This window comes from Sus scrofa, chromosome 5 (genome assembly GCF_054392235.1).
Source record: "Sus scrofa isolate SSC_HxYL_T2T_F1_AM1 chromosome 5, Sscrofa_HxYL_maternal_Yorkshire_Landrace_v2.0, whole genome shotgun sequence".
Lineage (NCBI taxonomy): Eukaryota > Metazoa > Chordata > Mammalia > Artiodactyla > Suidae > Sus > Sus scrofa.
The window spans coordinates 76,944,821-76,965,672 of record NC_139387.1 but is presented as its reverse complement, the minus strand read 5'-3'; the positions used below and the strand labels follow the sequence as shown (position 1 = coordinate 76,965,672).

Here is a 20,852-nt window from a genome sequence, read left to right as displayed (position 1 = left end):
GAAAGCACTTTTGCTCTCATCATTGCTTTTCTTTGTTGGTGGGTTACTCTGGAGCCTCAGAATCTTCTGTGTTATTTGGAGAACCTCTGTTCCATTTTCAGTGTATTTCTTCCCAGCCCCTGGACCCTATTGCCCCCCCCACCACCACCTCCTTGGCACTGAGACCTTCAGCGCCTCCCTTTGGGTTTGATGAGTTACCAAGGACACGTGGGTCTAGTTGCTGCTCAGAAGATGGTGGTTGCTGGTAGCAACACTGTGAAATACTTTTCAGTTTACAAAACTCCATCATGTAAACCATTTTATTTGGTATTCAGGACGACTCCGTGGGGTGGATTGGACTGGATTGAAGGAGTGATTTGTTCCAAGTAAATAGAAAAGCTGGGACCCTTTCTCTAGGCAAAAACCTGTGTTCTTTTAGAAATAGCCCCACCCCTTTTAATTTGCATAGAAGACCTTTGGAGTATGAAGTAGCTTTAGGGGAAGGGGAGGCTTGTGGGGCTAGGTCACATCTGACATGTGCACTGTGGCCATGGCTGGTAGGTTCCTCCATCCCTGCCTCGGCATTTTTATCGAGGCTCTTCTCTCTCTGGAGACAGGACTATGCCGACACGGAGCTCCTGCTATCCCGGGAGAATGTAGACCAAGAGGCGCTGCTCAACTACGCCAGGGAGGCGGCGGACTTCTCCACCCAGCAGCAGCTGCCATCCCTGGACTTTGCCATCAACCACTATGGGCAGCCTGACGTGGCCATGTTCGACTTCACGTGCATGTACGCCTCGGAGAACGCCGCTCTGGTGCGGGAGCACAACGGACACCAGCTCTTAGTGGCTCTGGTTGGGGATAGCCTCCTGGAGGTGAGTGTGGAGAATTAAAGACAACATGGTTTATTTTAGAGGCAGCGGTGATAATTAGGAACAAACCTAGGATTCTGGGCTGTGGAGCGAGCGACTGCAATCCTAGTGTAGCGTCAGGTCCCCAGGAAGCTCAGGAGGATTCCAGGCCACAGTTAATCCAGATTCTTTAAGTGTGGTGGGAGTTCCACAGGTTTTGTGACTTGCCAGTTTGTGAAGGAGAGAATCTGAACAGCTGCCAAAATCTACTCCCAATAGCAAACTCTTTTATCTTCTCTTTTTTTTTATCTTTTTAGGGCCGCACCTGCAGCATATGGAAGTTCCCAGGCTAGGGGTCAAATTGGAACCACAGCTGCAGGAACTCAGGATCCAAGCTGCATCTGCAACCTATGTCATAGCTCATGGCAGTGCTGGATTCCCCGACCTACTAAGTTAGGCCAGGAATCAGACCCACATCCTCATGGATACTAGTCAGAATCATTTCTGCTGAGCCTCGATGGGAACTCCCAGCAAAGTTTTTCTTTGCACCTTAGTTTGGTTTCCCTCTTTTCAAAGGTAATTCATGTTAATTCTTTTTATCTGTCTCCTTCAAAGCCTTTTTGGCCAATGGGAACAGGAATAGCCCGGGGCTTTCTAGCTGCTATGGACTCAGCCTGGATGGTGCGGAGTTGGTCTCTGGGAACGAGCCCCTTGGAGGTCCTGGCAGAAAGGTAACAGGGGTGGGGTGGGGGAGTGTCACTCCAGGATGGAAGGAGAGTGGGAGTGGTTTGCTCTTCAGCAGAATTCAGGTTTTTCCTTTTTGGTCTCTTCCTTTCTTAATTAAAGATGTTTTCAGGAGTTCCCGTCGTGGCGCAGTGGTTAACGAATCCGACTAGGAACCATGAGGTTATGGGTTCGATCCCTGCCCTTGCTCAGTGGGTTAAGGAGCTGTGGTGTAGGTTGCAGACGCGGCTCGGATCCTGCGTTGCTGTGGCTCTGGCGTAGGCTGGTGGCTACAGCTCCGATTCAGCCCCTAGCCTGGGAACCTCCATATGCCGCAGGAGCGGCCCAAGAAATAGCAACAACAACAAAAGACCAAAAAAAAAAAAAAAAAAAAGATGTTTTCATATTTAAGAGAGGAAGGCAAGATAGTTATTCATGAAATCATAGAAACTTAAAGATGATTTCATCTAAGTGATGTTATCCTTTTCCAAATCAAATTTGTTATTGATGAATGGTTTCTAAATCTCTGTATAACATTGAAGGATGCCAGCCGATTCCTTTGTGACAGTTACATGAACATATACATAAAAATAGTGTATTAAATCCTCCTGTCCTTAGAGTAGAAAGACTTATACTAATGAAATCAGTGTGGTGACAAAAGATGTACTAACATTAGAGAAGAAATTAAAAGTGACTTTGAGGGAGTTCCCTGGTGGTGCCACAGGTTAAGGATTTGGCATTGTCACTGATGTGGTTCAGGTTCAGTCCCTGGCCTGGAAACTTCTGCAAGCTGTGGGAGTGGGCCTAAAAAACAAAAGTGCCTTTGAGATGCTCCACATCATTAATTAGTAGAGAAATGCAAATCAAAACCACAGTAGGCACCACCTCAAACCAGTCAGAATGGCCTTCTTAAACAAGTCTACAAATAACAAACACTGGAGAGGGTGTGAAGAAAAGGGAATCCTCCTACACTGTTGGTGGGAATGTAAATTGGTACAACCACTATGGAAAACAGCATGGAGGTCCCTCACTTAACTAAATATAGAACTACTGTATGATCCAACGGTCCCACTCCTGGACGAAACTCATCCAAAAAGATACATGCACCCCTGTGTTCATAGCAGCACTACTTACAATAGCCAAGACAGGGAAACAAATGTCTATCAAAAAATGAAAGGGCTAAGAATATGTGCTATCTGTATACAGTGAAATACTACTCAGTCATAAAAAAGAACAAAGTAATGCCATTTGCAGCAACAGGGATGCAACTAGAAATTCTTATACTAAAGGAATTAAGTCAGAAGTAGACAAATGCTATATGATATCACATATATGAAATCTAAAATATGCCATATATGAACATACCTATGAAACAGATTCACGGACAAGAAGAACAGACTTATGGTTGACAAGAGTGGGAGTGTGGGGAAGGATAGAGAGGGAGGTTGGGGTTAGCAGGTCAGGTGCAAACTGTTTAGAGTGGATACACAGCAAGGTCCTGCTGTATAGCACAGGGAACTATATTCAATATCCTGTGATACACCAAAATGGGAGAGACTGTTTTTTTAAAAGAATGTTAACTTTGAATTCAAAAGAAAACACCGAACTGCTCTTAAATTTATTTCGGAACCTCCCAAATGTCAGATATTTTGAAGTAGATGAGGTAAGACCTAGGATTTGCTTGCTGATAAAGAACAAATGCCTGGGGAGTTCCCATCGTGGCTCAATGGTTAACGAATCCGACTAGGAACCATGAGGTTGCGGGTTCGATCCCTGGCTTTGCTCAGTGGGTTGAGGATCTGGCATTGCCGTGAGCTGTGGTTGCAGACGCGGCTCAGATCCCACGTTACTGTGGCTCTGGCGCAGGCTGGCGGCTACAGCTCCGATTGGACCCCTAGCCTGGGAACCTCCATATGCTGCAGAAGCGTATGCTGCAGAAGCGGCCCTAGAAATGTCAAAAAAAACAAACAAAACAAACAAAAAAAGGAGAACAGGAGTTCCCGTCGTGGCGCAGTGGTTAACGAATCCGACTAGGAACCATGAGGTTGCGGGTTCGGTCCCTGCCCTTGCTCAGTGGGTTAACGATCCGGCGTTGCCGTGAGCTGTGGTGTAGGTTGCAGACACGGCTCGGATCCCGCGTTGCTGTGGCTCTGGCGTAGGCCGGTGGCTACAGCTCCGATTCAACCCCTAGCCTGGGAACCTCCACATGCTGCGGAAGCGGCCCAAGAAATAGCAACAACAACAACCACAACCAAAAAGACAAAAAAAAAAAAAAAAAAAAGGAGAACAAATGCCTTAACCAAAACTAGAGAATAAGGATTTGCTGGATGAAATTAGTAGTTGATATCATTTTGAGTCTGTTACCTAAGGTACCCTTGAATAGCTTTGGTGGCAAGTTCTGTTTTTATCAGTGATTTTCGTAAAAGTCAAATATTGGCATAATTGAAAAACAAAACAAAATAAAACTGTCAGGCTTTGATCCCTGCCCATGGCAGTGTGCATGCCCTTCTCATTGGCCCTTAACAGTCTAGTGCCTGTGGAATCATTGAGGTGATGGGAATGTAAAGCCAGGGCTGAGGTAGGATTGGGAGAAACTGATCCAGGAGAAGGACTGGTCTTGCCCTGCAGATAATTTGGGAGGCTATCAAAAAGTAGAGGTATCATTAGAGGACAGGGAGGTGTTTCTGGTGCCGTCACTGCTCTGAGCGTGGTGATGTGCTGTTGCAGGGAAAGCATCTATAGGTTGCTGCCTCAGACCACCCCGGAGAATGTGAGCAAGAACTTTAGCCAGTACAGCATAGACCCTGTCACAAGATACCCCAACGTCAACGTCAACTTCCTCCGGCCAAGCCAGGTAAGAGTCTTGTGGTCAGTCTTATACGCCCAGGTCCATCGTCAGGACTGAGCAGACCCTGACATGCGGCCAGTGTCTCTACCGCAAGCGCACACAGCACTCCTTCATCGTCCGAATCACTGTCTTCCTGAGTTGGCTGAGCAGCCAGGGCAGAGGGTGGTCTAGTTGCCAGAAAGCCAGAGGGGGGAGTTCCCGTCATGGTGCAGTGGTTAACGAATCTGACTAGGAACCATGAGGTTGCGGGTTCGATCCCTGCCCTTGCTCAGTGGGTTAACGATCCGGCGTTGCCGTGAGCTCTGGTGTAGGTTGCAGATGCAGCTCGGATCCTGCGTTGCTGTGGCTCTGGCATAGGTTGGCAGCTACAGCTCCGATTCGACCCCTAGCCTGGGAACCTCCATATGCCGTGAGAGCAGCACAAGAAGTGGCAAAAAGACAAAAAAAAAAAAAAAAAAAGAAAGCCAGATGGGACAGACTCCGTCCTAGTCTCCTGATTGCTGTTGCCCTCGGAGGGGAGCAACCCTTGTTGACCAGTCAAGATGTGCCAGTCCTTTACTTGCGCTGAACTCGAGTTTCTTCATCTGTCAAAGGGAGCGAGTCATCCCTGCTGCCCACCGGGCCACTGTGAGGACAAACCAGACTGTTCACTTGAAAGGACTTTGAACAATAAGACCCTCTCTGCAAGTAAAAGATACTGGTTTCTGTTACCACTGAGTTGTTTCTCAGATTGCGGAAAGCCTTATTACTGCATTGAGAGTAACATTACTAGTCCCCAAGAGCCCAAAAAGTTTTAGAAAGCAGCCCATTCAACATATTTGCGTGTGTTCTGGTGTAATTTTTTATTTACTTTCCCCCCACATTTACATTTCGTTCTCTGTGTTAGTGGGCAGTCGGTTCACAAGGTATCTGTGAAACCTGCTTTTACTGGGCAGCAGTAATGGCCCAACAGAGACTGGGTGAGGCCCCAGGACTGCATGTCTGACCCCGAGCACAGGTTCTTGTAGTTCAAATGCCTTTGCACGCAGCCCTCTGGTGCCCCAGGAAGGAGTTAAGGTTGGCATTCTAACTTGAACTACACTGTGCCCAACCTGCCAGCCCAGCCTTTCATCTCATTCTGCTCTTAAATAGGAATTTGTTACTTGGTGTTTGATTTCCCCTCTTTATGACTTGTACACTTTCTGCCAGGTACGCCATTTGTATGATACTGGAGAATCAAAAGATATTCATCTGGAAATGGAGAATCTAGTGAATTCCCGGACAACTCCGAAGCTAGCTCGCAATGGTGAGTCCTGGTGATGGCCTTTCAGCTGTTGAGAGCACTCTCTGTGATTCATTGAGCTGCCAGGGTGCCCCAGTCCTGGGTCAGGCAGTGGTTCTCAACCACAGGTGATTTTGCCCCCAGGAGCCATTTCAGTAGCGTCTGGAGACACTTTTATTGTCAGGCTGGAGGTGGTGCTATGTTGTACAGGTTGGTCCCACAATGAAGGATTACGTGCCAGAACTTTCAGTAGTGTTGAGGGCGGGAAACCCGGTCTGAGGTGTCAGGAGAAGTAAAGGTTCCTTGAGGTGAGGTGGGGTGGGCAGTGCTTGCGAGGAAGGCTTCACAGAAGAAGTAGTGGCGCTTCAACTGAGCACCAGGATATTGCCAGACGCAGTGATAAAGGAGAGGCTGTGCTGTGCTTTGTGTGCAGTGAAGGGCCCCTGAAGAGTTCTCTCAGAGGAGAGTGACCCAGTCAGCTTGTCACTTGGGACAGAGGAAGGCACTTGGGGGTTGGGAGACTCGTTAGAAAATAGTCGCAGTGGTCAAGCTAACCAGTTTGGTGTTGATGTTGGGATGAGAGGGGAGAGGGAGTGGCCAGCATCAGCTTTGCTGGCTGTGATGCATTTGGCTTAACAGGACACTTAGCGTCTCTGAACTTGGTTCCTATATCTGTGAAACAGGGTAACCATGCCCACCTCACTTGGTGGCACACTGAGTGTTTATTTCAGAATGGTCACCAGTGGACAGTCAGAACTGGCAGCCGAGGGTCTGTATCTAGGAGCCAGGGTCAGCAGGCATTGGCAGAGTCTGAACAAGGAAGCAGTGGTAAGAAATTTGAGTTCCGTTGCGGTCATTTTGAACTTGACCTACTAATGGGATATCAAGACGAGTGTGGACACCAGCAGGCAGCTGGAAACATTTTCTTCTTCCTCCCCTGGAGTGTCATTTCCTTGAAAGCAGAGTGTATCTTTGTTCACTGTTAATTCTAGAGCCTGGAATATTGAAGTTACTCAATACATATTGGATCAATGGATACAGACTTGGAAAACATCTGAATGAAGTTAATTTCTGAAGCCGGGAGATTTACAATGGTGACACCAGCAGTGGTTCTCTATGTTGTTATAGAATGCATTTTCCCTAAGAGATGAAAATGAAATGTGTTTTTATGATATGCAGTTTTAACTTATGTTCACAAATTTACTGAATGACTTAATACAAGGTTAAAGACTTTTAGCTATCTAAGGTAAGGAACAGGCTTTCTTGGACACAAATTGGAGTTCACAGATTCATTTTAATGCCCCATATCAGAGCTCTTCTGACAAAATTAAGAAAAATGGATTTTGGAGTTCCCATTGTGGCTCAGCAGTTACAAACCTGACGTATCCATGAGGATGTGGGTTTGATCCCTGGCCTTGTTTAGTGGGTTAAGGCATTAGCATAGGCTGTGGTGTAGGTTGAAGACATGGCTTGTATCTGATGTTGCTGTGGCTATGATGTAGGCCGGCAGCTGTAGCTCTAACTTGACCCCCTAGCCTGGGAACATTCACATGCTGCAAGTTGGAACCTAAAAAGCAAAAAAAAAAGAAAAACAGATATTTATAAAGGCTTTTTATGTTCTAGAAGACACATCAGTGCCTGAAAGACATCTAAGTGTACGTGTTCATATATGTTGAATTTTTTGAGTTGTGCTCTTTTGTCATACTAAGTGCCAAGCCAGGTCTAGGGGATTGTTCTGGTCTGGGGTTCTTGCCTTGCCTGTATGATCCTGCATAGTTTCCTCACTTAGACAATTGCTCAGAACTTTGGAAAGCGTAAGGGCAGGTGTGTCAGGTGCTGTAGGTAGCATAGAACCTTTCTCTGCTGATCCTCCCAATGATACTTTGAAGGGAAGTTGTTCTTCTGTCAGCTGCCAAGCAACTCTCCATAGGGTAACCGCCTGAGGGTGGCAGCTCAGCAGGTGGCGCCCTTCTGCCCAAGTCAGTGTGCAGCTTCCACATGAGCAGGCCCAGATACCAGTTGTCATTCTTCATTCTGTTAGGGGCAGGACATTGACCTCAGAGTCCGGATAAAGTGGTAGTTTCTTTTCTCCCTATAATTTCACCACCAAGATACCAGTTAAATGGCTTCTTACTTTTGAAAACCAGTGATGACTGTTTTGTCCCTGCCTTCAGTGATTTTTCAGTCTGGTCATGTGTACAACCGAGTGGAGTTTGTATCAAAGCCACCAGGTGACCACACTTCCAATAATAACATTGTTGTTGTTTTAGAGTCTGTGGCTCGTTCAAGCAAACTGCTAGGTTGGTGCCAAAGGCAGACAGATGGCTATGCCGGGGTGAACGTGACAGACCTCACCATGTCCTGGAAAAGCGGCCTGGCCCTGTGTGCTATTATCCACAGATACCGCCCTGATCTGATGTGAGTCCAGACTTTGTGCTTCCCCTGTGTTGTCTGAAGACCTCTGAGTACCCTACCAATTCTCTACCTTTTCCTGGAACAAGATACATAGTAAGATGCTTTCTCTAGAAGTCAGTGACTAATTTTAATTATATTTAAAGCTGTGTCTTTCAGGCATGATGTAGCTCAACCCACGAATGATTAGTTGAGATTTTTACAGCGTTCCGAAGGTCAAAAACTGGTTATAACACCCATCTGAGCCTGTTAACGTCCCACAAAGGAAAACTGTTCATCGGCCCCAGGCTGAGCACTGTGTCCAGCCTGCTTTGTCCAGAGCTGCTGCTCATTCAAAAAGCCCGGCTGGAGCACATGCTGAAGGAAGTGGGTCAGGTTGCTGCAAGCAAAGCCTTCCTCCATCCACTTCCAGGGGGGTTGTTGGCACTGGCTCTTTGTTAGGACCGCACTCTTTGTGGGCAGCTCTGTCAAGGCCACAACTTAGGCTGCCCTACCCTTGTGTCCAGTAACTTGTCCTCTTTGGGCTGTTCTGTACTCACCTCAGTGCAGATGTGTGCAGGACAACCCAGGTCAACTTGGTGACCAGTGCACCCAGATTTCCCTCTGAGGTGTTCATTTCCATGGAAGCCAAACAAGAAGATTCAGAAACAAAAGCAGGGCATGTGGAATTATTTTGGCCGCCTGTCCTTTGATTATTACATTCACTTATGGGCTCAATTTTTGCGTTTGTATTGTTGTAATGATCACTTAAGGAATCCTAGAAGATTCCTGTTTATATTAGGTTAGAAGTTAATGAGGCAAGAGTGAGTAAAAAGTCTTGCCTGGTGTTGAGGAACGGGGATTTCTGATTTACTTGGATAAGGGTAAGTCCCTTAGCTCATGCAGAGATTGGTAAAAAGTAAGTGGAAGTTGGGCGTGTTTGCCCCCTGCAAGAGGGTGAAGGGGGCGGAGTTTGAGACAGACTGTGGTAAATGGCACAGAAGTGCCTAGAAGAAGGCCCAGGTGAGTCAGTCCTGTTCCAGAGGGAGGGCGGACAAAGAGGGTGGAGGGAGCTAGCGGGTGAGGTGAGGCACAGTCCTGTCCGAAAGACCCAAGGCAGCCTGAGGGCCCGGGGATTTCCTCATTACAGCACACAAAGCCACAAGTAGCTATTTTGGCCCCATTTAGGCTGCAATAACTTCATTCAGGATGAGCCCTCCGTAGTTTAATAGGCTTCATATACAGAGTAAAGGCATTTCTAAAATGAAAAACTGTTACAGAATCATTAGGTTAACACAAAATAAGACCCATCCGGTTAATCTGAAACCGCCTAAAGAAGAATGCTACTAGTCTTTACTTGATTAACTAGCAAGAAGCCTGAAACCCAGAGGGGAATGTTTGTTGATCTGCATACTTGGGAGAATTTAGGAAATTTAGCAATGGAAAAATCTTTTGAGGGAGGTTTTGGAATTTCCCTCTGAGCAGAGCGCTGAGTCAGGTTCACCAGAGCTGACTTAGTACTTCAACAGCTTGTCAGCCCCAGAAGACACAGGCGGTGATCATTCCAGGACTTTAGGAGCAGTCTGATCCAAATAGGACTTTTGTCATAATTGAACATGAGTTTAATACATGCAGATTACACACAGGGTGCAAGAGAGAATACCCGACAAAAACAGCCCCTGTTCTTAGCTTACGTTTTAGTAAGAAATTTGTTATTGGAAAAATGAGGGTAATTTTCCAACTTTTCCCTTCTTTCATGGGTAGATCTTTAATCTTTTCTTCTCCTCGAGGGTGATTTGCATTTCTTTAGTTAAAAGAAGGAGAATAAGAAGTGAGAGAGGTTTGCTCTCAGATTTCACGAGGCCCTGCACCCTGAATTTTATCTGAAAGACCCAGAAATGAGGCTGACTCCTTGATACGGTGTTTTCTGGTCTGGGGACAAGCAGCCCATCTTGATATGTTTTCCTCATGCTGTTTCTCAGAGATTTTGATTCTTTGGATGAGCAAAATGTGGAGAAGAATAACCAGCTGGCCTTTGATATTGCTGAGAAGGAACTGGGCATTTCTCCCATCATGACAGGCAAAGAGATGGCCTCGGTGGGGGAGCCGGACAAGCTGTCCATGGTGATGTACCTGACCCAGTTCTACGAGATGTTCAGGGACTCGCTCCCCTCCCGAGGTAAGACTGTGGGCCGTCCTCCCCACCGCCCCCCTGCCTCTCCTGCCCCCCACCACTCCCTGGCATCTGCGCTGTCCTCGGCTCCTGCCTCTGACCCAGGTCTTGCTAACCAGACCTGTAGATGTGGAGGCAACAAGCCCCTGTCCCCGCCTCCACCCTCACAGCCCTTCTCAGAACCAGCCTTTGGAAAAGGTGCTTAAACTGTGGCCTGACTTCCTCACTGCCCAACCTTGGGAACCCTTTGCAGCCCAGCCTCTATTTTCCTGCTCTGCCAACGCTGCTCTCCGTGGTTGTGAAGAATCACCAAATGCACATCCTTCCCTCCGTTCTTACCTCTCAGGCACTTGGCTGTTCTGCATCATTCAGCACTTGAAATGCCCTTTCTCTTAGAATTCTCTATTCTTGGCCTCTGTGATCCTGGACTACCCTCATTCTCTTTTTCCTATAACTGTTCCTTCTCTGGCTCCTCTTTCTTCTCCTGCCTTTTAGTGTTTCCAAAAATCTTTCCTTGGGCCTCAGTCTGTCAGGAAACAGACTGAGGAAGTAGCATGATACTTGAGTGTTGACCATGGTACCCAACCTGGATTTACACCCCATCACTCCACCTGTTTGACCTGAGGCATGTCACTCAGTTTCCCTGTGCCTCAGTTTCCCCAGCTGTAGAATGAAGATAATGTGTATATGATGAGACTGCGACATGCTAAGAAGAATGTTTGACAAGTGGAAGCACGTGAATTAATGATAGCAATGTGTTATTACTTCCCATGTGATTTAAAATTTCTGTTGTTGGTAGTAAAACCCTAGAACCCAGAGTTTAGCTACTGTTCTCCAGTGTTTTCTAGCCCATGTCCTTTTAGACATCCATGGCTTTTTCTTAAGACAGAAATCCACAGCACTAACATCATTCTGCCCGTTCCGGGTGAGCCCCCTTTGTGTGCACCTAAGCCCAGTGCTTGCACACCCCAATACTAGTGCCCCAGAGCTCCACCTCCTCCCCCACTTCCCTCCCCTTCTCTCTCTGCTGTAACTTTTCTCTCATAGTGTGGCTTCAGCTCTTCTGTAATTAACACATACACAGGCAGATGTCAATTTTTTTTTTTTTTTGGTCTATTTGGGGCTGCACCCTCGGCATATGGAGGTTTCCAGGCTAGGGGTTGAATCGGAGCTACAGCTGCTGGCCTACACCACAGCCACAGCAACACGGGATCCAAGCCATGTCTGCAACCTACACCACAGCTCACAGCAACACCAGATCCTTAGCCCACTGAGTGAGGTCAGGGATCGAACCTGCATCTCATGAATACTAGTTGCGTTTGTTACCACTAAGCTGTGACAGGAACGCCCAGATTTCAGCTTTGAGAAAGCAAAAGTCCAGGCTTTTGTGACTGAGATGGGTTGAAAAGAGTTGGTTTTTGTTTGTGTGAAGAAGAGAAGGCCTAGCATCGGGGCCTCCATGTGCATTTCCTCCATGGGATCCCTACTGGGTCCAGAGCCCACAGGCCCTGAGGGGTCCCTGAGGTTCTGTGAGCCTCCTGCGAGGCGGCACCCTCAGGGCTGTCCTTTCTCCACAGACGCCTTGGAGCTGAATGCTGAGGAGAGAGCCATCCTGATTGCCAGCACTAAATCCCCCATCTCCTTCCTGAGCAAGCTTGGGCAAACCATTTCTAGGAAGCGTTCTCCCAAGGTGAGAGGAAGGGTTTTTTCTCCAGCTGGAAAACAAATGGCAAGGAGTCGTGACTAGAGTAATGTGGTTTCCCTTGCTCTTGGTATAGGACAAAAAGGAAAAGGACTTGGATGGTGCCGGGAAGAGGAGAAAGACCAGCCAGTCAGAAGAGGTGAGGAATATCTGGGATTTGCCAGAATGATTGAATGATTTGCCAGATCGAATTGCCCTTCTTGCCTTAAACCCTTAATTTCTAAATTGGTATTGCTAGATCTTTTGAATTCTTCCTTTGTGAAAATTTTTGTGCACAGATGCTTTCTGTGGCCTCTTGCCTTTGTTTAATTTCTTGGAGCACATCCGGGGACACACCCGCATGTGCTGGACCTTCCTGTCTCTTTGGCATCACACATGTGGCAAAGGGCAGTGGCTCCCTTGAGATGGGACCACACCAGCCAAAGCCTCAGTCTTTCTTGAGATTCGAACCTTAAAAGAGAGCCGCTAAGCTCCACCTAAAGCAAAGACCAGCCACTGTGCCAGGCTCTGACCTCCTGCCTGGGGGTGGGGGAGGGGAGAGGGCGCTTCTAACACGGGCGGCTCTCAGGGCCCCACATTCATGTACAGGAGGACGCGCCCCGGGGCTACCGAGGAGGAAGGCCCACACTGGTGAGCACGCTGACCGACCGGAGGATGGACGTGGCCCTTGGCAACCAGAACAAAGTGAAGTACATGGCAACCCAGCTGCTGGCCAAGTTTGAGGAGAACGCGCCCCCACAGTCCACGGGCGTGAGGAGACAGGTAAACCCAGCTCACACCTGAACTGGCCACAGAAGAAGAAAGTGAGACAGGGAACGTCCCAGACCTGAGGGCTCCGAGCTGGAGACTGGTGTCTGCATGTGGCAGGGAGGACGGTTCCTCTCAGGGCTTCTGTGTGACAGAAGCCCACCGGGGTCCTTAAACATGGTGTCTGAATCTCTACACACGGTACATGCACACCCACACACACACATAAGTAACAAAAGAAGTATTTGCTTATGGAGGAGAATGTGAGAAGTCTATAAAGGTAATGAAGCCACCTTTAATTCTGTTAAGATTTTTCCATGTTTATTTCTGGGTTTTTTTGTTTGTTTTGTTTTTAGTGCATTCTTGTTTCCATAGTTGAGGCCATTTTTAACATACTTTTCAGTTCTGCTTTCTTCGTGTAACTTTGGGCATATTTCCATGTTCCAAAGCCTCTTCCCAAGTGTGTGTGCCATGCTTTTTGTAACTCTTCCTCTGGTGCTGGGTGTTTAGTTGTTTCTCATCTTTCATGATAAGCACAGAGGGAAACATTCTTGTCATAAAGCTTCTTGTGTGTGTTACAGATGATTTTCTTAGACTGTCCTTGAGTGCTTTAAAAATTCTCTGTGCATTCCAGCGAGTCCTGTGGAGAGGGGTGGGCTGCCATGTCTCTTTGGTCTTGTCTCTCCACTTGCTCGTTTAAAAGTCACTGGGACAACTGACAAGAGGAGGTGCTGGCGGTTTGAGAAGCATACTGGGTTCCTGACAGACCTGGAGCTGAGAGTGCATCTGGAGGAGAGGGAGCCGGCTCTCCTCCACACACACATCAGCCCTTGTCCCTGTGGAGTAGGGGCCAGGCCACTGTCACCACCTTCTCACAGCTGCTCCTTGGGGAGGTCTGGAGGTGGCAGAGTTTGCCGAGGTTCACAGAGAACATGCAAGCCTTGTAAACACTGCGCTGCCCGGCGGCTCTGGCCGCCCAGGCTCTGTCCCACCTCCAGAAGGCTGGAATGCTCTCCTCGTTCTGAGTGGAAAGATTCATTTTCCAAACCAGAATTAGCAGTTTAGGCTCAGAGCATTGACCTAGGGAGAAGGAATTACAGCTTCTGTTTTCCTTTTCTTTTGCATTTGGTTTTTCCCAGGACAGGGGGTACTATTTTGTCTTCTTTCTAAGTAACTTTCTAAAAACGAATTCTGTATGCTCCTCCTTCACTTCATGGATGTGTGACTATCCTCTGTGGGAACCACGTTTGTGTCTGCTACCTTAATTTTTTTTTTTTTTTTTTTGTCTCTATGTCCTGTCCCTGACCCAAACTTGGCCTATGTGTCACAGCCTACACAAGAGCGTGGGCTCAGCCAGCCGTCCTGCTGTCTACCTGAGCAGGGTCGCCCTGCTCCCACCCCCCGGTGGAAACAGGTAAAGGATGGGGGCCTGCACTGTTGAACCCTGGCTCACGGGGTAGGCATCTCTTTGCTCACTGGTGTAGCGACTCTGGGGAAAAGTTTAACAGACAGAACTGATAGTTTTGCATGAGGTTTAATTCCTTGGGATTTGGGAAACGAATTAAAAGGATGGGCTGCTAATTTAGTGTTGAAACTCACTGAATCTCTATGGTAGTTGTTCAGTCCTTAGCCTTTGGGGTGGTTTTGCTGTTAGAATTTTTGTCCCTAGTTGGCTTCTGGCTGACACGTGTCCTCTTGACGAATCCTGAATTCCTGAAGCCTGAGGCTCGGGGCAGTGGGCCTTTCGTGTTAAATAGGAAAATCTCATCCAAGACACAGTCAAACTGTGGTTTTTTATTTGTTTCAAACCCTGGACAAAGATGATTATGGGCATTTTCTTGCTGTTTTCTCTACGTTTAAAATACTCTTTTTTGGAAATTTTTACTAACATTTTTGTAGGATCTCCTGGAACACTGCTTCTCCTCCAGCACAGGGAGTAGAGCAGAGGGGAAGCAGGGGGCCCTGGTGGGGTAGGAGGAAGCTGGTCAGAGGGATGGGAGGCCTGCCCTGCTCCTCCCGCATCACTGCCTCACAGCGCGGCCTGGCTCTGCCGCCTCGGGGTTCAGAGTCACTGAGCACGAGGCTCTGGGTGGTCAGATGGGCTCCTGTGATTCCCTCTTGTGCTGTGGGGATGGCTACTGCTGGAATTGCTGGGGAGTGGCCAGTTAGATTTGTTTGAATGATATTTAGGGCAGAATGTTGCTTTGTAACCTTGCTTTTAATAAAATGCCACATTAAGGGCAGGGCCCCTGAGGCTGAGATGGAAGCTTGGGAGCAACGTTCAAGTTCACCTCAAAGCCAGTCGCCTCTTTCCTGTGCCTGCATGGGGTGGAGGTGGGGGGTGTCTTCTGAGAAAAATCACATTGGAAATTCACTTCTATTTGATTTACTTACTTTTCACCTAGGGTAGACCTTCAAAGTCTAAGTAGAAGGTATGATTTAAAAGTTGGTCTTTAATTGAGGATCTGCTGGCGGGAAAGATAAAAGCTGTACTCTGTTCCCCAGCTCTAGGTTCCTGTACTATTCATGGAGGTGACCTGGGGCCGGGAGCAGAGTCAGGTGAATAGATGGCTTTGAGTGGCACATCCTGGGGCAGCTCTGGGTGGGCCTCTTAGGAAGCCCAGGCTCGGGGACCCCAGGGGCTAGCTCAGCCACCACCTCTGTCCCAGAGCACAGGCTCAGCTCACTGCTGGGTGCTGGGCTGCAGGGGTATCTGGTACGTGTGCTTCTCCTGCTAATGCAGCAGCTGGGAGCCTCCCAGGCTGACAGGTGCACTGTCCCATGATTCACTTGTTTCCCCAGAAGTGGCTCAGATTGAGGTGGGCAGGCGTGGAGGGCATAGCAGCAATGGCAGAGTTGGTCGTGGTATACAAATGAGTGATATCTCTGCCCAGCGATCAGACAGCTCTTCCTTCCCCACCCTGTCCCCTACTGATCTCCAGAATGGGTCCTGCAGCCAAAGTCTGCAGTCAGGCAGCCTTGGCTTGGCAGTAGATGATCAGTGGGGTTTACTGTTTGCCGCCCCACGCTGTGGTTCTAGGTGTGAGGAAACTGAGGGTTCTGCTGACCCAAGAATCCGGTTGTTTCTTAACTACTGAAGTTCTTTCATTCAGAGACAGATTCACAGGAAGGGGATGGCATGGAGAGGGGCAAGTGGGGAAGTGATCCACGGACGTTGTGGGGTGTTAGTGAAAGATGTTTAATTTTCATATCCTGTTTCATGTTCTTTCCTGTATTTCCTGGGAAGTCTCCCAGAATCTTGCAGTGTGAGTGAGGGGGCTGATTCTCCCAGAATCAGAGGCAGGTGGCTGCAGGACGAGGTTGTGGGTGGGTCCAGGAGGGGTGCCCGGCATGGGGAGGCAGCTGCCACATTCCCCTCATGATGGTCTGTGTGCCCTTCTCTCTACTTGTAGCAAAGCCTATTTCTTCCCCCCTCAACTTTCCTGATCAAACCAATAAAGAGGAACACGACCTTGGCCCCTGGCATTTAGAAAGGGCCACACTGAAGATCCTGACACCACCACCACCACCCCCGCTCCCCCGTCACTGCAGAGATGACTCTGTGATCTGCAGACAGGGCCTGGCCACTGGCTCCCTGAATACACTCTTTTGTGGGAGGGTGGCAGGGTGGGGAGGGGCCTGGGGGATGCTTTTGGCAAGCGCCTTTGGTCCCTCCAGAACCAGCCTCAACGTGGTCACCGTTTCACCAGTATTCTCTCTGTTTGTGTCTGTTGGTGTAAAAGCGACAGGAAAAGGAACGTTCTCGGACCTGCCCCAAAAAAGTGATCACACTCTCTCCTCCCCCTGTTCCACCTCCCTGTCCGGCACATGGCGGCCAGCAGGTGACCCCCTCTGCATGCTCCATTGTCCTGTCTGCCTGCCTGTGTGGGTGGCTAGGGTAGAGACTACATCAGGATCCCCTCACTGCAGTGAAAACTGGTAAAAAACAGACCCTTTGTATCTGAGGCAATCTTTATTGTTACAGACAAGTGATTCCTGTGCAGCCTCAGGATAGCCCGATGTACATTCACACCCTGGGAGTCCGCGCCACAGGACTACGACTGCGTGGTCACAAACTAAAGTTTAAACTACATTTGACAAAGATACAAGGTCCAGAGGCCCAGGAGAGCCAACACATTTTTATATAACGCCATTAAAATCAGCTGTTTTTGTTTTGCTACCCAGGGAGATACAGTTAAGATGAACTTCTGGAAGCTTTTTGTGGGGCTTCACTCTGTGCATTTGGTTCCTTTAAGATTTTGAGAGCCTAGCCTCTTGCTTATCCACTTTCTGCTAACAAACTCCTGCCCTTTCTGTCCAGCCCACTCTCTCCAGGCAGATCATTGGAGAGCTTCTTTATGGCGTGTTAACTGTGGATGTGTAGATGTGGCCAGCACACTCACATGGAGTGCTTTTATAGAACGGCTTTTTTGACCTTTGTCTTCTGTCCCTACAAAACAAAACACTGATTTTAAAGGCAGAATCTATGAAAAGACATTTTCTCAGCTAGGATAGCCTCCTTGGAAGGTGGCCCTGTAATATGTCTGGTGTTTAAGGGCCCAGCCTCTGTCCCTGGGTCTGGCTCCTGAGCCCTTGTAGCTTAGTGGCCACCCTGTGTCCTGTCTCTCATGAGAACTAACATAGGGGCATTTACTGTGACTCAGCAGTAGTCTCAGTTCTTTTCCTGTGTTAGCCCATTCACTTCTCACAGTAACCCTGCACGGCAGGCCCTATTACCACTGCCCTTTTACAGAGACGGGCACGGAAGCCAAGTGGTTTGTACAAGGTCACACAGTAAGCTGTGGGGCCAGGGACTGAATCTGAGCAGTGTGACCCAGGAGCCCAAGCTCACAAGAGCACGGGTTCATGAGACCACAGGCTCATGGGCCCTAGACAGGAATAACCAGCTTTTCCTACCTGGGCAGGGCCGTGGGTGACTCCTCGATTATCTAGAGCATGACCCCGGGGGATCGCTGGTCAGTGCCTTCCTCAGGGCAGTGGGGGCAGCCTTGGGCCGGTCTCTGGCCATCACACGCTCTGTATCCACCTCGCACTTTAGTAAACTGTGCTCTGGTCCCATATTCCTGCTCAGGGACCACCTCCCACCCTGGAGTTTCCTCTGATCATTGCGATGTCATTTATTCTAGCCAGTTTCCACTCCCACGTTTCCTTTCTAATGCCTCGTTGTGGAACACTGCACTCTTCTAACCGGCTTCTCCTTTTACACCTTCTCATGAATGCCTCTGATCGTGCGCCACTGTGTGAAAGAAACACGTTTGTTCCACCTTGGTGCTAACCAGAGTTCTTTATTTACCTACATAGCTGACCTCATTGGAGGCCAGGTGGGCAGAACAGCTGTGCAAAAAGTTGTCCTTGGTCACGGGATTTGGTATAGGTGGGATTGTGGTTACTTGGGAGGGCATCAGTAGAGGGCAGGGGATGTGTGTTCAAATGCACTCTGAATTTCTGGTACTGTCACTTAGTAGGTCCAGGTAGAGCATTTTAAATGCAGCTTAAGTTTCTACTTTGTTGCCAACAGACGTGCAGGGATCTTGATGCTGACAGCCGTGGCAAGCAGAGTCCCCACCACGAGAGGGTAAAGCATGACTGTGGCATGGGGTGCTGGCAGCCACACAGGTGGGGCACGCTGTGGTGGGGGCAGAGGGAAGGTGGGCATGGCCCCGCTCCTCTTGCTTTTTGCACAATCTTACCATCCAGCCAAGAGCTAACAATGATGACCCATGAAAATAGCATTCTTAGTAGACCATTCATCCCTTCAGTGTTCAGACCAGATGCAAATCCTTAGAGTTTGTGCTTCTGTAAGTGGCCTCTTCCCCATCCAGTCCACCTTTCCCATTCCCAAGTATTTACGGGGATATGACTATTGGGGAAGAGTCTGGATCAGTTAGCAGGTGGCATTTGCTCCAGGATCTTGAGGTAGATAGAAATGCCGAGAAAGCCAAAGTGCTTACAAGGAGAGTGAAGGGAATGACCAGATGGGGCCATAATGAAAAGCTTTAGCTTAATCTTTTCTGAAAAGTTTACACCTGGCCATCACATAATCTGATGAATAGCAGGGATGCCCAGAGAAGCCTGCTCATCATTTTCTGAAACTTTTCTGGTTGTTATCGTTACCCTTAAATTGATCCCTGAGCGGGTATAGCTCTGCAACTAAAGTTAACTTCATGTGGGTCTTTTCCTCTTATTTTTGCCTCCCCTTCTGCCATTGCTCTCCACAAAATGCAGTTGTGGCTGAGTGCTAAACCTGGTTCTTTCCTGGGCCCATCAGGAACACAGGGTTGCAGTGCTGTCTTCCTACCGAATCACCAAGTGGGAGGCAGGTGTCCGGAGAGGAGACAGCTGAGGTGGGGCATCTTCTGCCCTTACCCGAGGCTTCCTGCTGCTGCCTCCAGGAGCACTGCTGATGCTCGGCCTCCTCCTTCCTTTTCCCTAGATGGTTCCTCTCAAAAAGAAAACCAGGCATTTTCACCACTCAGGGTGAAGTTCTCATTGTGGCTCAGCAGGTTAAGAACCTTTCTTAGTCTCCATGAAGACGTGGGTTGGATCCCTGGCCTCACTCAGTGGGTTAAGGATCCAGCATTGCCATGAGCTGCAGTGTAGGTCACAGATGCAGCTTGGACCCTGTGTTGGCTGTGGCTGTGTTGTAGGCCGGTGGCTCCAGTTCCAATTCGACCCTTAGCCTGGGAACTTCCATGTGCCGCAGGCGTGGCCATAAAAAGAAAAAGAAAAAAGTTCACCAAGCAGGGCAGGGCCCTGCATGTAAGGAAAATGCACATTTAATGAGGTCCTGATGGTTTTGGATGAAACAGTGCCTCCTTGGAGGAGAAGGGAGGGAAGTGTGTTAAATGAAAGGAGAGATGGGAGGGAGAAGCTGTCAGAAGTTCAGACTTCAGGGAAGGTGGGACTTTGTGCTCTGGAAGCAGTAAGGTTTGCGGGAGTTTTCGTTCCTTTTCCCAGTGGCCTGGTTTTCAGATTCTTTGTGCAGGGTTTCCTTCCAGAAACTCTTAGGGATCACCGTTTATGTTCATTCCAGGACTCTCCACCACTCTCCATAATTCAGCCTGTGCAATCACCAGCTCTCTGCCTCATGGCTCTGCCATCTGGGGAGCTCCGGTCCTTTCTAGTTTTCCACTGAGCCTGCCCTGAGCCTCTGGAGCAGAAGCTGGTGTGAACTTAAGTAGGGATAGGATGGATCTGCTGGGAACTGAGGGACAGAGGGTTCCCAGGACCATGGCTGACCCTCATCCCTGCAGCCTGCAGCCTCTTACCCTGCACCTGGAGGAAACTAAGCAGTCGTTACTTGCCAGAGCTCTTGACCACCTCCTTACTCTGGGAACCAGAGCATTCCCGGCTGCATGGCCCACTTCTGCTCCATGCAGACCCCATGCTGTCCTCATGGGGCTGGGGGCCGGCTCTTGGCAGTTTCCTTGAGCCCCAGAGGGAGGAGGAGAAGCTGCACTCCAGGTTGTTAGGTGGAAGGAGCTTTGTTCCATGCCTACCCTCTCCAGTGCCCTCTCTGTGCGATGCCAGCAGAGTCAGGAGGGGACAGAACATCTTGCCCAAGAGAAATCCCAGCTGAGGCCAGCAAGGGGCTCGACAGGATTACCACCTCCTGGCCGGCAGCGCTATGCACCTGGGGTGGGTGGTGTGGGAGCACTGGGCTTCTTGGGGCTTGTGGCCTGGGGCCCTGTTTCCATGTGAGCAAGTGTGGCTGTGAGCATGAGGGGAAGTGAGCTAGAGGCATGGGAGGGTGGTTAGAGGGGGTGCCTGGAATGAACCATTGGTGCTTTTGGAACCAAGAGTGTTTCTTTACTGCATTTGTTATTAGATAAACGGTCTGAAACTGCCCAGTTCCTTATGTTCAGGTCATTGTGCAGCTTTAATTTTACATTCCCTTTGATTTTTTTCTCCATCTTGTATTTTATAGCCAGAGCCCGAGCCTTCTCGTCGATTTTTTGTCGACCAGTGGGAGCTTTCTCTAAGCCTCCGCTCCTCCGGCCACCCCGCCTCTCCCTCCTCTGACTCCCTCCGACAGGTAGCATGGCCTGGGCCTTGGCCAAGCTGCTTCCTCTTCAGCCTCCACTCTCTTCACCCACACAGATGTCAGCCTGTCTCCTGCAGGAATTCAGTTGTGTGTGTGTGTCTGTCATGCATGT

The 20,852-nt window shown here is 48.9% G+C and overlaps 1 protein-coding gene across 50 annotated transcripts in view; it reads left to right on the top strand.

Moving 5' to 3' along the window:
* The window catches only part of MICAL3 (microtubule associated monooxygenase, calponin and LIM domain containing 3), a 241,772-nt gene that overhangs the window by 153,032 nt on the left and 67,888 nt on the right, over positions 1–20,852 (top strand). For 18 of the 50 annotated variants that reach the window (XM_084957148.1, XM_084957132.1, XM_084957128.1 and 15 more), the window contains 13 exons: positions 597–854; positions 1,446–1,561; positions 4,281–4,407; positions 5,590–5,686; positions 7,933–8,080; positions 10,036–10,232; positions 11,804–11,916; positions 12,005–12,067; positions 12,517–12,690; positions 14,006–14,089; positions 16,419–16,517; positions 18,215–18,271; positions 20,624–20,731. In XM_084957148.1, coding sequence (XP_084813274.1) covers positions 597–854; positions 1,446–1,561; positions 4,281–4,407; positions 5,590–5,686; positions 7,933–8,080; positions 10,036–10,232; positions 11,804–11,916; positions 12,005–12,067; positions 12,517–12,690; positions 14,006–14,089; positions 16,419–16,517; positions 18,215–18,271; positions 20,624–20,731 — 1,641 coding nt within the window. Of the gene's footprint in view, positions 1–596; positions 855–1,445; positions 1,562–4,280; positions 4,408–5,589; positions 5,687–7,932; positions 8,081–10,035; positions 10,233–11,803; positions 11,917–12,004; positions 12,068–12,516; positions 12,691–14,005; positions 14,090–16,418; positions 16,518–18,214; positions 18,272–20,623; positions 20,732–20,852 lie in introns of those variants that run through there. The other 32 variants (XR_014804017.1, XM_084957160.1, XM_084957169.1 and 29 more) reach the window with 6 other exon arrangements.